Source organism: Pristiophorus japonicus, chromosome 17, assembly GCF_044704955.1.
Source record: "Pristiophorus japonicus isolate sPriJap1 chromosome 17, sPriJap1.hap1, whole genome shotgun sequence".
Classification (NCBI taxonomy): domain Eukaryota; kingdom Metazoa; phylum Chordata; class Chondrichthyes; family Pristiophoridae; genus Pristiophorus; species Pristiophorus japonicus.
In genome coordinates, this window is record NC_091993.1 from 42,504,361 (window position 1) to 42,519,568 (window position 15,208).

At 46.0% G+C, this 15,208-nt stretch overlaps 2 protein-coding genes and 1 non-coding gene across 5 annotated transcripts in view; 1 reads left to right on the forward strand and 2 right to left on the reverse strand.

Moving 5' to 3' along the window:
* The window catches only part of cemip (cell migration inducing hyaluronidase 1), a 259,948-nt gene that overhangs the window by 244,122 nt on the left and 618 nt on the right, over positions 1-15,208 (reverse strand). The window lies entirely within an intron of this gene.
* Positions 1-15,208, reverse strand: part of LOC139227715 (cell surface hyaluronidase CEMIP2-like) — a 198,493-nt gene that overhangs the window by 96,260 nt on the left and 87,025 nt on the right. For all 3 annotated transcript variants that reach the window (XM_070858684.1, XM_070858683.1, XM_070858682.1), the window contains 6 exons: positions 14,972-15,112; positions 14,135-14,693; positions 11,914-12,083; positions 10,152-10,340; positions 3,094-3,263; positions 1-142 (listed from right to left, as the gene is read on the reverse strand). The exon at positions 1-142 is cut by the window's left edge and continues 68 nt beyond it. In XM_070858684.1, the coding sequence (XP_070714785.1) occupies positions 1-142; positions 3,094-3,263; positions 10,152-10,340; positions 11,914-12,083; positions 14,135-14,693; positions 14,972-15,112 (1,371 nt within the window). The remainder of the gene's footprint in view (positions 143-3,093; positions 3,264-10,151; positions 10,341-11,913; positions 12,084-14,134; positions 14,694-14,971; positions 15,113-15,208) is intronic.
* On the forward strand, positions 5,117-5,188 carry trnag-ucc (transfer RNA glycine (anticodon UCC)). The gene has a single exon. It is a non-coding gene; the product is annotated as a tRNA-Gly (tRNA).

Sequence of the window (15,208 nt, forward strand, 5' to 3'; positions counted from 1 at the left end):
CGTAGGTTGGTGGATCGTACCCACCTTTCTGATCCACATCTCCAGCCAGGTGAAAGTGCACTGGGTAACTCCCGACAAGCTGCTGCCCCATGTTGGTCAACTCTACACCAGACAAGTGAACTGAGGCAAAGTTTCTTAAGATCTACTAAGACAAGATTTAAGACTTAAATCAGTGATTCCATATGCATTGGAGTTAGAACAGATAAATTATTACAAATTCACATCAGGATTTTCTATTTTTAGTTCGGTCAAGAGCAGAGTATTATGAAAATAATCTATTATTTCAACTTCTAAACATTGACATGTGGAGTTGTATTTTCCTTGGAGTGGAAACATTCCAGCACAAGAGTGCTTCCGCCTGCCCCCGAGGCACCAACACAACCCTGAGCCATTTTCCAGGTTCATCATCCATGTACGCTGGGCACCCGGCAGGGCTCTCTACCAATCCGCCAGGGATCTGCCAGTGCCGCTGTGGAAACACCAGCGCTAGGGAACCTACTGAAGCACCAAAAGAGGTGGCAAGGAGCCCCTGAAATCAGCAGGAGCTGTCGCCTTCTCAGCCTCAGCAGAGCCAGAGGCCCACCCAGGTAAGCAAGTGGAAGCCGAGAGAGGGTGGAGAAGGAGGCCTCTTCTAGGCCCACTCTGTCATTTGCTGCAGTTTGGGGAGTGGGTGGAGGGGGACATTATCGCTGCTACCCCAGGCCCACTGCTACTTAATACCAAGCGGGCTGAGACAGTAAGGTAACTGGGGCAGGTGGAAGGGAAATGGGATGGAAGGCAGAATTCCAACCCACTCTTTACATGCACCGGGCCAGGAAGGGTGGCCAGCGGTAGTCCCAGTCGGGACAGGGATGCAGCAGTCGGCATCACTGTACCATTTTCCTGCCATTTCTGGAGGAAAGCAGGGATAATTCAGCCCATAGCTGAGGACACTGCTGTCTAGACATCATTAGATTTCAAACAAATCACGTTGCCAAGAATAGTTCTAAATCAAAAAAAAACAGAACATGGCAAAGAGTTTTAAAAACAAATATAGCTTCTGTCTCCAAGGCTGGGACTGAGTGCAGTACTTTGTGTCGCCCTCAGACTGCAGTGTAATGTGTGAGTAACTACTTTCACCAAGCTCATGGTCTACAGGGCTGTAGTAATACCCGCCCTCCTGTATGGCTCACAGACATGAACCATATGCAGTAGACATCTCAAATCACTGGAGAAATACCACCAACGATGTCTCCGCAAGATACTGCAAATCCCTGGGAGGACAGACGCACCAATGTTAGAGTCCTCGACCAGGCCAACATCCTCAGCATTGAAGCACTGACCACACTTGATCAGCTCTGCTGGGCAGGCCACATCGTTCGCATGCCAGACACGAGACTCCCAAAGCAAGTGCTCTACTCGGAACTCCTTCACAGCAAATGAGCCAAAGGTGGGCAGAGGAAATGTTTCAAGGACATCCTCAAAGCCTCCCTGATAAAGTGCAACATCCCCACCGACACCTGGCAGTCCCTGGCCAAAGACCACCCTAAGTGGAGGAAGTGCATCCAGGAGGGCGTTGAGCACCTCGCGTCTCATCGCCAAGAGCATGCAGAAATCAAGCGCAGACAGAGGAAAGAGCGTGCGGCAAACCAGTCCCACCCACCCTTTCCCTCAACAACTGCCTGTCCCACCTGTGACAGGGACTGTGGTTCTCATATTGGACTGTTCAGTCACCTAAGAACTCATTTTTAAGAGTGGAAGTAAGTCTTCCTCGATTCCAAGGGACTGCCTATGATGATGTGGTCTTCCTGCTCCTAGTTTATTTTCTTGTCTCCCATTGCCTGCAACGTGCTCTGTTCTGCAGTCACTGTACTTAATTCAGGGGACAGTCAAGCCACCACCATGGTTATCAAACAAATCACAATGCTCCCTGTATACTGCACAATAGATCACGTGGAATGTATATTTTTAGAATTGTTGCTGCTCAGTGCTAAGCATCACATTCAAGAATGTAATGTCAGAACTCTATCATCCACATTAACCTCCATCTGCTGAGCAATTCGAGAACGCATGAGGGAGCTGAGAAACTACACGGACAAGTAAAGAGCAACAGGTGCAAGGCGATCTTTCACTAGCATGGCAAGAGGTTTACACACTCGCTAGCTTGCTGCCACCTCTCTGAATGAAGTGGTTTCTGTCCAGTGTTGCAAAGGGAACACTCAAAAAATCCAGAGCTAAGCAACCATAAACTATCTACAAGATGCACTGCATCAACTCGCCAAGGCCTCTTCAACTGCACCGCTCAAACCGGTGACCTTCGCCACCTAATAGGACAAGCAACAGGTGCATGGGAACACCATCACCTCCCAGTCACACACCATCCTGACTTGGAAATATATCGCTGTTCCTACATCATCGCTGGGTCAAAATCCTCGAATGTCCTCCCCAATGGCATTCACCAAACACAGACTGCAATGGTTCACAAATGCGGCTCACCAGTTGCCCTTGAGAAGGTGATGGAGATGGGAATAAAATGCCTGCCTTGCTGGTGATGCCCATATCCTGAGAATTAATTATTAAAAAACTAGAAATTACACCTGGTGATAATAGCTGTCAAATACTTAAGGAATTAGTTTGACATTTTTGATCCACTGTTAATGAAGGCAGTTAGCTATATTTTAAACAATTTAATGCCTGCTAAAATAGACAGAGGCAGGTGGCACAAACTATTCGCTACTATCACCAAGAGTAATTTCTACTCGTCAGTTCCAGCCCCAAGGAACCCAGGTTAAAATCTCAATTTACACCATACATTTTGGGAGAAATAAACTACAAAAATAGTCTTTGAATTGCCATAAACTTAGTGTATAACCAGAATCCTAAACAATGAACTGTGATTTATTACTTGTATTAAACCACAACAGTTAGGAACGATGGGATCTCATGCTTTGATTCACAATTTAGCTTTAATGAGTGATTCATCCAGACAATAATGTGTCAGCCAGTATCAAAGTGTTGAATTTTGCAATTTACTGAATCTAAATATACAAGTCAGCATCTACTCAACATAATGTAGTATAAACCATGCTGTATATAACTTTATGCAACACTTACCGTTATGTGCCCACCAAATGTATCATAGCTGAAAAAATGGCAGAAGTTTTGTCCATAACAGGAGCCCTCCATTTCTCCTTTAATGAGGATATTTCTAGTTAAAAGTCCAACTTCAGCTCTCATATCTATTCCATCGATAACTTCACCCATATGAAGATAACGAGGTTTACCTGCATTAACAGATCATGTGGTTTTTAAAAACCATCATTTACCACAATAGTTTAACACAAGTGGTTTCTTATTATAAAAGACATGAAGGGCTTCAGTGAATGGTGCAGGACAGCATAAGAGGCGATAACTCAACAAGTGCTGATCAACTTATGCCAATCTTTGCTTTTCAACCATCTGCAACTTATAAGAGGAAAAGACTGAGGAAAGTTGGGAGTTGTACAGCTCTGGTCCTGGGGAAGAATGAGTGGAGTAGGTGACTGGTATTGGACCAAGTCTTGACTTTAACACAGTGAGGGTGAGGGTGAAGGTGAAGGTGAAAATGTTGGGAGATGGAGGATGAAGGTGGGGGAGGAGGAAACATATAGGATGACATATTTACAGTTTAGAAGGAACAAGAAAGGAAAGTTCTGAGGAGCGTAGACCCAGGGACTTGAGCAGATATTCTAGGCTGACACTTTAGTGCAGTTCTGATGGCGTGCTGCACTATCAGAAGTGCTGTCTTTTGGATGAGACGTAAAACCGAAGCCCCTCCTGCCCTCAGGTGAACGATAAAATATCCCACAGCAATATTTGAAGAAGAACAGGGGAGTTCTCCCAGGATTCTAGCCAACATGTAAACACCCAAAACAGATTACTGCTCGCACAAATTGGCCACCATATTTCCTACATTACAACAGTGATTATACTTCATTGGCTGTAAAGCATTTGGGACGTCCTGAGGTTGTGAAAGGTGCTATATAAATGCAAGTCTTTCTTTCTGCAGCCTTTTATGGACCAGGTAGCATATTGGAGTCATAATCGTACATTTAGAAAAATTCAGGGGCCATCCACTGATCCTCTGACATCCAGGAAACTGGCTGTTGCAGGAGGCCCAGTACCCAGGATAGAAGCTGGTGTGTTGGCCATCTCCCATGCTTTACCAGACTGTCCTCCCATGATGGGTCATGCACTTTGGCAGGAAAAAAAAAAATCAAAGAGCAAGCTATTATTTAAATGGAGAAAGATTGCAAAGTGCTGCAGTACAGCGGGACCTGGAGGTCCTGGTGCACGAAACACAAAAGATTAAATCTGCAGGTACAGCAAGTGACCAGGAAGACCAATGGAATCTTGGCCTTTATTGCAAAGGGGGTAAGAACATAAGAACATAAGAATTAGGAACAGGAGTAGGCCATCTAGCCCTTCGAGCCTGCCCCGCCATTCAATAAGATCATGGCTGATCTGGTCGTGGACTCAGCTCCACTTACCCGCCCTCTCCCCGTAACCCTTAATTCCCTTATTGGTTAAAAATCTATCTATCTTTGACTTGAAAACATTCAATGAGCTAGCCTCAACTGCTTCCTTGGGCAGAGAATTCCACAGATTCACAACCCTCTGGGAGAAGAAATTCCTTCTCAACTCGGTTTTAAATTGGCTCGTCTGTATTTGAGGCTGTGCCCCCTAGTTCTAGTCTCCCCCACCAATGGAAACAACCTCTCTGCCTCTATCTTGTCTATCCCTTTCATGATTTTAAATGTTTCTATAAGATCACCCCTCATCCTTCTGAACTCCAAGGAGTAAAGACCCAGTCTACTCAATCTATCATCATAAGGTAACCCCCTCATTTCTGGAATCAGCCTAGTGAATCGTCTCTGTACCCCTTCCAAAGCTAGTATATCCTTCCTTAAGTAAGGTGACCAAAATTGCACGCAGTACTCCAGGTGCGGCCTTACCAATACCTTATATAGTTGCAGCAAGACCTCCCTGCTTTTGTACTCCATCCCTTTCGCAATGAAGGCCAACATTCCATTTGCCTTCCTGATTACCTGCTGCACCTGCAAACTAACCTTTTGGGATTCATGCACAAGGAAGTTGTGTGATGGTGGTGCAGTGGTAAGCATGGTTGCCTTCCAAGCAGTTGACCTGGGTTCGATTCCCAGCCATCACATTTGTCAATTTCTACTTGAGGTTGAAATGAACTTCTGATGCCTCTGGTTGCAAGCAGTTCTTACAGCAGCATCTCAAGGATCATCCGGTCCAGGGTGTCCTTGGAGATGGAGCACGCGGTGTCCACCGGTACGCTCGCGGCCTTCCGCGAGAGGTGGGCACCGGAGGGACTGGAGTGCATCATCACGCCTGGCAACCAAATTTTAATTTGATTTTACGTTTTAAAGTTAATTTGTTTTAATTGCCGGTGCTTTTAGTGTCCCCTTCCCTTTTATAGGGGGCACTGGGGAAAAATTGTGATTTTAGTGCCAAAAAAAAACAAAAAAAAAAGAAAAAAAAAACTCAAAAAAAAAAAAACAAAAAAGGGGGGAAAAAAAGGGCCTTGTAAATGTGTGGAGTGTCACCCAGGTCGGGTGGCACCGTTTAATGTTTTATGTTTTGCAGGTGAACTCCAAAAAGAGTTTCATGCACAAGGACCCCCAGGTCCCTCTGCACCGCAGCATGTTGTAATTTCTCCCCATTCAAATAATATTCCCTTTTACTGTTTTTTTTCCCCCAAGGTGGATGACCTCACACTTTCCGACATTGTATTCCATCTGCCAAACCTTAGCCCATTCGCTTAACCTATCCAAATCTCCTTGCAGTCTGAGTCCTCGACACAACCCGCTTTCCCACTAATCTTAGTGTCATCTGCAAATTTTGTTGCACTACACTCTGTCCCCTCTTCTAGGTCATCTATGTATATTGTAAACAGTTGTGGTCCCAGCACTGATCCCTGTGGCACACCACTAACCACTGATTTCCAACCGGAAAAGGACCCATTTATCCCGACTCTCTGCTTTCTGTTCGCCAGCCAATTCTCTAACCATGCTAATACATTTCCTCTGACTCCACGTACCTTTATCTTCTGTAGTAACCTTTTGTGTGGCACCTTATCGAATGCCTTTTGGAAATCTAAATACACCACATCCATCGATACACTTCTATCTACCATGCTCGTTATATCCTCAAAGAATTCCAGTAAGTTAGTTAAACATGATTTCCCTTTCATGAATCCATGCTGCGTCTGCTTGATTGCACTATTCCTATCCAGATGTCCCGCTATTTCTTCCTTAATGATAGTTTCAAGCATTTTTCCCCACTACAGATGTTAAACTAACCGGCCTATAGTTACCTGCCTTTTGCCTGCCCCCTTTCTTAAACAGAGGCGTTACATTAGCTGCTCTCCAATCCGCTGGTACCTCCCCAGAGTCCAGAGAATTTTGGTAGATTATAACGAATGCATCTGCTATAACTTCAGCCATCTCTTAATACCCTGGAGTGTATTTCATCAGGACCAGGGGACTTGTCTACCTTCAGTCCCATTAGCCTGTCCAGCATTACTCCCCTAGTGATAGTGATTGTCTCAAGGTCCTCCCTTCCCACATTCCTGTGGCCTGCAAATTTTGGCATTGTTTTTGTGTCTTCCACTGTGAAGACAGAAGCAAAATAATTGTTTAAGGTCTCAGCCATTTCCACATTTCCCATTATTAAATCTCCCTTCTCATCTTCTAAGGGACCAACATTTACTTTAGTCACTCTCTTCCGTTTTATATATCGGTAAAAGCTTTTACCAACTGTTTTTATGTTTTGCGCCAGTTTACTTTCGTAATCTATCTTTCCTTTCTTTATTGCTTTCTTAGTCATTCTTTGCTGTCGTTTAAAATTTTCCCAATCTTCTAGTTTCCCATTAACCTTGGCCACCTTATATGCATTGGTTTTTAATTTGATACTCTCCTTTATTTCCTTGGTTATCCACAGCTGGTTATCACTTCTCTTGCCGCCCTTCTTTTTCACTGGAATATATTTTTGTTGCGCACTATGAAAGAGCTCCTTAAAAGTCCTCCACTGTTCCTCAATTGTGCCACCGTTTAGTCCTTGTTTCCAGTCTACTTTAGCCAACTCTACCCTCATCCCACTGTAGTCCCCTTTGTTTAAGCATAGTACCCTCGTTTCTGATACAACTTCCTCATCCTCAATCTGTATTACAAATTCAACCATATTGTGATCACTCATTCCGAGAGGCTCTTTTACGAGGAGATAGTTTATTTTTCCTGTCTCATTACACAGGACCAGATCCAAGATGGCTTGCTCCCTTGTAGGCTCTGTTACATACTATTCTAAGAAACAGTCCCGTATGCATTCTATGAATTCCTCCTCCAGGCTACCCCCTGCGATTTGATCAGACCAGTCGATATGTAGGTTAAAATCCCCCATGACTACTGTCGTTCCTTTTTCACATGCCTCCATTATTCCCTTGATTATTGCCCGCCCCACCGTGAAGTTATTATTTGGGGGCCTATAAACTACGCCCACCAGTGACTTTTTCCCCTTACTATCTCTAATCTCCACCCACAATGATTCAACATTTTGTTCATTGGAGCCAATATCATCCCTCACAACTGCCCTGATATCATCCTTTATTAACAGAGCTACCCCACCTCCTTTCCCTTCTTGCCCATCTTTCTGAATCGTCAGATACCCCTGTATGTTTAATTCCCAGTCTTGGCCACCTTGCAACCATGTTTCTGTAATGGCCACCAAATCATACCCATTTGTAATGATTTGTGCCGTCAACTCATTTACTTTATTTTGAATGCTGCGTGCATTTAGGTAGAGTATTTTCATCCTCGTTTTTAAACCATGATTTTTAGTTTTTACCCCTCCTGCAGCCCTTTTATATTCAGTGGCCCTTTTTGTTTCTTGCCTTTGGTTTCTCTGCCCTCCATTTTTACTCATCTCTTTTCTCTTTTTTGTTTTTGTCTCCTTTTTGTTTCCCTCTGTCTCCCTGTATTGGTTCCCATCCCCCTGCCATATTAGTTTAACTCCTCACCAACACCACTAGCAAACACTCCCCCTAGGACATTGGTTCCGTTCCTGCCCAAGTGCAGACCGTCCAGTTTGTACTGGTCCCACCTCCCCCAGAACCTGTTCCAATGCCCCACGAATTTGAATCCCTCCCTGCTGCACCACTGCTTAAGCCACGTATTCATCTGTGCTATCCTGCGATTCCTAGCACGTGGCACTGGTAGCAATCCAGAGATTATTACTAACTCCTAGCTCCTTAAATTCGTCTCGTAGGATCTCATCCCTTTTTTTACCTATGTCGTTGGTACCAATGTGCACCACGACAACTGAGTGTTCTCCCTCCCTTTTTAGAATGTCCTGCACTCACTTGGAGACATCCTTGACCCTTGCACCAGGGAGGCAACATACCATCCTGGAGTCTCGATTGCAGCCACAGAAACGCCTATCTATTCCCCTTATGATTGAATCCCCTATCACTATCGCTCTCCCACTCTTTATGCCCTCCTGTACAACAGAGCCAGCCACAGTGCCATGAACTTGGCTGCTGCTGCTCTCCCCTGATGAGTCATCTCCCTCAACAGCACTCAAAGCAGTGTATCTGTTTTGCAGGGGGATGACCAGGTGGGACCCTTGCACTACTTTCTTTGTACTACTCTTCCTGCTGGTCTTCCATTCCCTAGCTGGCTGTGGATCTTTCTCATGCGGTAAGACCAACTCACTAAACGTGTCACTTATGTCATTCTCAGCATCGTGGATGCTCCAGAGTGAATCCACCCTCAGTTCCAATTCCGCAACGCGGTACGTCAGGAGATGGAGGCGGATATACTTCTCACCCATGTAGTCCTCAGGGATACCGGAAGCGTCCCCGAGTTCCCACATGGCACAGGAGGAGCATATCACGTGACCGAGCTCTCCTGCCATGCCTTAACCCTTAAATTGGTAATAACAATGTTACAGTTCACTTACTGATATAAAAAATAAAAAGAAAAGCTACTCACCAATCACCAGCCAATCACTTACCCCATTGGCTGTGACGTCACCTTTTGATTCCTTTCTATGGAGTAAAAAAGCTGGGCAGTCTTGCTACAGTTATACACTATTGGTGAGGCCACACCTGGAATACTGCATCCAGTTTTGGTTTCCATATTTAAGAAAGGATATACTTGCTTTGGAGGCAGTTCAAAGAAGGTTCACTAGGTTGATTCGAGGGATGAGGAGATTGACTTGAGAAAAGGTCGAGTAGGTTGGGCCTCTACTCATTGGAATTCAGATGAATGAGAGATGATCTTATCGAAACGTATAAGATTATGATGGGGCTTGACAAGATTGATGGAGGGGATGTTTCCACCGATGGGGAGATTAGAATTAGGGGTCATGATCTTAGAATAAGGGGCTGCCCATTTAAAACTGAATTGAGGAGGAATTTCTTCTCAGAGGGTTGTAAATGTGTGAAATTTGCTGCCTCAGAGTGCTGTGGAAGCTGGATCATTGAATAATTTTAAGACAGAGATAGACAGATTCTTAACCGATAAGGGAATAAGGGAATAAGGGAAGCGGGCAGGGAAGTGGACCTGAATCCATGATCGGATCAGCCATGATCGTATTAAGTGGCAGAGCAGGCTCGAGGGGCCGTATGGCCTACTCCTATTTCTTATGTTCTTATGGTCAGCTGTGATATACCCACTACCTACAGAGAAATACACTTCATGTACAATTCACTTCTGTGATGGCATTTCAAAATGTTCCCACTCATCAAGATCACTAACTCTCATCTGACCTGGAGTAAAATGCTCAAGATGGGAAGAAAAATGAAATATCTTCCTTCCCCATCCAGAGCTGAGGTACAAATTGTCTGGGCAAAACTAAACATGAATTATAATAGTCCAGTGTTTTCTACACTTCATATTCCAGTCTTTTTTTAATTCTTTATTCAAGTTTATTTTTTCTTGGTAAAGTTAACAAAGGCAGGAAATAGATTGCATTTTAGGTTTTAACTTAAACATAATCATACAATTTAAATCTATGTAAGGTCCAATGTGCTGATTCAAAGCATGCCCGGGATATCAGACATTTTCAAAAAGAAAAAAAACAAAAAGTTGTAAATGAATATTTCTTACCATCGATTTTAACCTGGTTAGCTTTGCATTCAGGGCAAGGAAGGAGATTGAACTCTTCAGCCTGATACATAGAATAATCAGTACTCGCAATGACTATTTGGTCACCAGGCAACCAGCTTGTGGCGTCATCCATTAAATTAAGAATTACACCCCTCGACACATCTACACGAAAGCCACAGTGAGGCACACCTGTCAAAATAAAATTTCACAAACAAGCCAAAGTTAGATTCAAGAGATCTGTGTTGTCAATGGTTGCACCATTTAATGAAAAGAAATGAGCTTCTTCTAGATAACCAACTTCCTTACAGTGTTAGCAAGACTAGTGACTTCTCAATGATGGAGAATGATGCAGTAGTATGATTAGCCAGTTCGCATTGTCGCCTCCCTTTCTGCCCTCGCAAACCCCCCCCCACCCCCACCCCCTTCCAGTTGTGCGACACTCTACTGTAGCTGATGCAATGGTTTGATTAACCAGAGGAACAAGTCAGCTCCCATTGTCTTTTCCCATTCTTATTACCTTGCTCAAGCTTATCTAGTTGCATAACACTATCTTAGTAACCCACTGATTTGAACTGACATTGTCAATCAACTGAACTTCATTTATGAGCCAAGTCAACCACTTCAGTTACCAGGCCACCTATATTGCACTTGTGGTGATTGTTTAAATATATATGTCATTCAATAAAGATTTATATTTTAAATGTAGAATATATATATTTTAAAAATCTATTAAGGTGTAAAAGCTGCTTCAGAATGTTCAGCCAGGAGGTCCAATATCAAAACCTGGTCTCAACTGATATTCAGACTGGTCCTTCTTGGTCAGGTCTAGTGGGGCTGGGAGGTTTGCAAGCATTATTCATGGACTATGATTGACCACTAAGGTGGCACCTGAGGACTTGGGTGAGCCTGGACATCTTGCAGTCTTGCTTTATTTGACCCAGAGGTGAGCCTCTAACCCCATCAATAAGACCTCTGACTTCCACTTCCATAACAGCACCAGTCCCTGCCCCTGGCCCAACCCCCAGCTCCCTTCCCCTGGCTCGGGCCCAGCTCCCTGCTCCCCTGGCCCCTGGCTCCCTGGCCCTGCTCCATGCCCCTGGCTCTGGCCCAGCTCCCAACTCCCTGACTTTATTAACTCTAAACTTGACTATTCTATTGCTCTGCCGGCCTCTCACCGTCCGCCCTCTGTAAACTTGACCTCTACTGCCCCGTGTCCTAATTCACACCAAGTCCCGTTCACCCATCACCCCTTTGCTCGCTGACCTACATTGGCACCCAATCTGCCAACTCGGATTTTAAAATTCTGGTTTTCAAATCCCTCCATGGCCTTACCCCTCCCACCTCTATAACCTCCTCCAATCCCCCCCACCCCCAATATATCTGCTCTCCTCAAATTCTGGTTCCCTGCGCTTCTCCCATTTTGATCTCCACCGTTGGTGGCAGTACTTCCAGCTGTCGAGAACCCAAGCTCTAGAATTCCCTCCCTAAACCCCTCTACCCATCAGTGCTCCTTTAAGGCTCTCCTTAAAACCTATCTCTTGACTCCTGCCCTGATATCTCCTTATGCATCTCGGTGTCAGATTTAATCTGATAACACTCCCGTGGCCTTGGGATGTTTCAGTACCTTAAAGCTACTAAATTAATACAAGAGGTTATTATTTATTTAATCAGAGAATGGAGAGAGTGGAAGGGCGTCAGATGTTGAGTATAAAAATACCCAATCTGAAACAAAATAGCAGAATATAAAACTATTGAGACTCACCGTGCACCCACTCGCTGAAGGCAGTAACTGTGAAGTGAATCCCATCATAAGTCTGGAAGTCTCGCCGTGCTATGGCCATACCAGTTGACCCATTCGGCTGATATAACCGTTTATCCTCCACAACAAATGACCCAGACGCACCAAGAACTCCAACAATAGCCCATGGCTGCCTGGAGTACATCAAAATTCAGATTGGCAAAGATTATACCGATTATGCTTGGCATCACAATCGATTTACAATGTGTATGTGTGTGTGAGCACCTGCGCACTTTATACAGCATTACGGTACTCTTGACAGATGCACAAACTAGATTTGAAGGACTTTGTTTCAAGTGCTGACTTTGTGAATTAACTACTCTTTTCAGCTAAAGCTGGCCAGTTGCCCGAAAAAGGACACGGGGAGCTGTCCATGGTGGCTCCTATTGAAATCATTAAAATGTGCCTTTGTAAAATGTACATGCCTGGCATTAAACCAAGTCTACTAAATGAAGACACTGTAGCCCAGATATCGTCAAATGCCGTTTGAACCGCGAAAATCCCATCCCCGTTCAGAAGACATTCACTCAGTCCCATGCCAAACATGATCGCATATGTTTTAGCCTGCGTAACAGGGGTCGTTTATTTCACTTGTAGCTTCATGCAATGGAACTGTGTTTATAATACTGTTGTTCCTTTACAAACCCAATGAACGATGGATGCACGGGGAGGGGGATCAGAGGTAGAAAGAGCGGTCAGAGTTACAACGCGGGGCGAACACGTTACACAATGCTAACTGCGCCACACGGTAACTTTGATCACCGGATTGACAGGGTTGAAATTCCCATGGCCGAGTTTCACCCAGGTCGGTTTCCAATTTCAGACGGGAGAAAAGCCAGCGGGTTCATGAATGGTGGGTGCAGTGCGCCCATTCGCTGCCTGAGAGAGTGAGTAGCCACCAGTAACCACTGTCCGATTCAGCACTCGGGGCTTCCTGCTGCAAAACCCGAGAGAGGCGAGGGAACATGCACTGGGTCCAGGGCTGGCGTTTGCTCGATTCCCCATCCCACTCTGGACTCGTGCCTCTGCTCTTCTAACTGACATGGGTCTTGCTGACCGGGTCAGGGCCATCTCTTAAAGCAGTCTACGTCACCACAGAGACTGGGCTGCTTTCAGAGCACGGGCAAATATGGGATACCTCCACCGCCGCAGTCTCGCTGTGACTCAGAGCAGGAAGGAGATGTAAACCGAAGCACGCTGACTGGGAGAGAGTTTACTGGAGTTTAATCTGCAGAGAGACTGAAAACCACACACGGAGGCTACAGAGGGGAAGAGGAGCTGGTCGGTCAAGTGTATGAAGGACTCCCGCAGCCTATGCATACAGAGATAGTTAATATATATGTAATGTGTGTAGACAGAAAGAGGAGATACATAGAGCGACAGAGACATAGAGAGAGAGAGAGAGAGAGAGAGTGAGACAGAGACAGACAGAAAGAGGGGCAGAGAGAGAGACAGACAGGGGTAGAGAGCGAGAGAGAGACAGAGACAGAAGGGAGGGGGGCAAACAGAGAGCGGGAGACAGACAGTGGTAGAGACAGACAGAGACACACACAGACAGAGAGCGACAGAGACAGAGACAAAGAGGGACACAGACAGAGGGAGCGAGAGAGAGAGAGATAGAGAGGGACAGAGACAGATAAAGACAGAGAGAGAGAGACAGACAGACAGACAGGGGGAGAGGGGCAGAGAGCGGGAGACAGACAGTGGTAGAGAGACAGACAGAGAGACACAGACAGACAGAGAGCGAGAGAGAGGAACACAGACAGAGAGGGAGAGAGGGAGCGAGAGACAGACAAAGACAGAGGGAGAGAGAGAGAGAGAGAGACAGACAAACACAGACAGAGAGGAAGGGAGAGAGACAAATAGAGAGAGAGACAGAGGAAGAGACACAAACAAACGGGGGGGGGGGGAGAGAGAGACAAACACAGAGGGGGAGAGAGAGAAAGACAGAGAGAGGGAGAGACAAAGAGAGAGACAGATAAAGATAGACAGAGAGACACACACACAGGCAGACAGAGACAGAGGCGCACACAGACACAAAGACCACATTACAGAACCGGGATAGGACACAGAATTTTAAGTAGAATTGACTCTAGACGAATGGAGAGCGCTTACTGTGTTGAGATGAAGGAGCTGGTTTGAAATGTGAATGCACCGTCTGCAGTTACTGCAACACAAGCCTCACCTGTAGCCCAGCTGGGTCACTTGTTGGCTGCCCAGCAGTTCGCGGATGTCCATCCTGGCGGCTGCAGTCAGGCTGCGGGCCGCTGAGTCGCCCACGGCGATGGCCACGATCCGGCCCCGGGACTGGGCGTGCAGGAAGAGCTGCAGCCGCCTGCTCTCGTTGGCCCAGAGGTGGGTGTCGAAGCGATCGGCCGCCAGCAGCTGCGCCGTGCCCGGGTCCAGCACCCTGATGTTGATGCCTCTGCTGCCCCAGTGCTTGTCGAAGCGGTAAGCGCCGTGCTGCAAACCTCCCGCGTACACAGTCCGGCCCAGGAGAGTCCAAGACAAGTGCTGCCTGCCGTGCAGCTCCAGCACCCCGCCTTTATCCACCCCGATGAACTTCTGGCCGAAACGCGCCACGCCCGGGCCGTCGGTGGACCTGCCGAACAGGCTGATGGCGGCGCTGGAGTTGTAGGGGCACCTCTCCGCCCCAATGTGCAGCTCCCCTCCATTCCTGATCACAATGTAGCGGGCTCGGAGGGTGATTGCAGCCTGCGGGGAGTCTGCAAACACCAGCTTACCTGGGGAACGACAGCCAAAGCACGGTCACCGCCGGTCAGCACTCACAACCGCACACAAACACCCGCAAAACTCAACCAGGGCTTCACCAAAAGACCCTGACAGTCCAGGCTTACAGGCAGCAATGCTGCACTCAGGTTCCAAGCCCTGCATGGCTGCTGTCAGTAAGGAATGTTAAAACAGATTGATGAAAAGTGATTTTTCTTAAAGTTTTTTAAACACATTTTAATTGTGGGTGGTTTAAAAGTATGCAGAGCCTTGAGAAGTTGCTTAAACTCACCCCCATTCTCTATAATAATGGAATGGACAGAGGTTGAAGACTCCAGTCTCAGGAACATCCCGCGTCCAATTTTAACCTTCTTGTGTTCATGGTGCCCAGGGTTCCATGACAGTAAGTATGCAGCCTTGTCCGGGCAGCCGGCTGAAAGAAAATACTTATTTCAGTATCAAATGTCATTGCAGTTTGCAAATAAAAATCGATTGTGTGCAAAATGTTGGATAAGGAAGTTACACACCT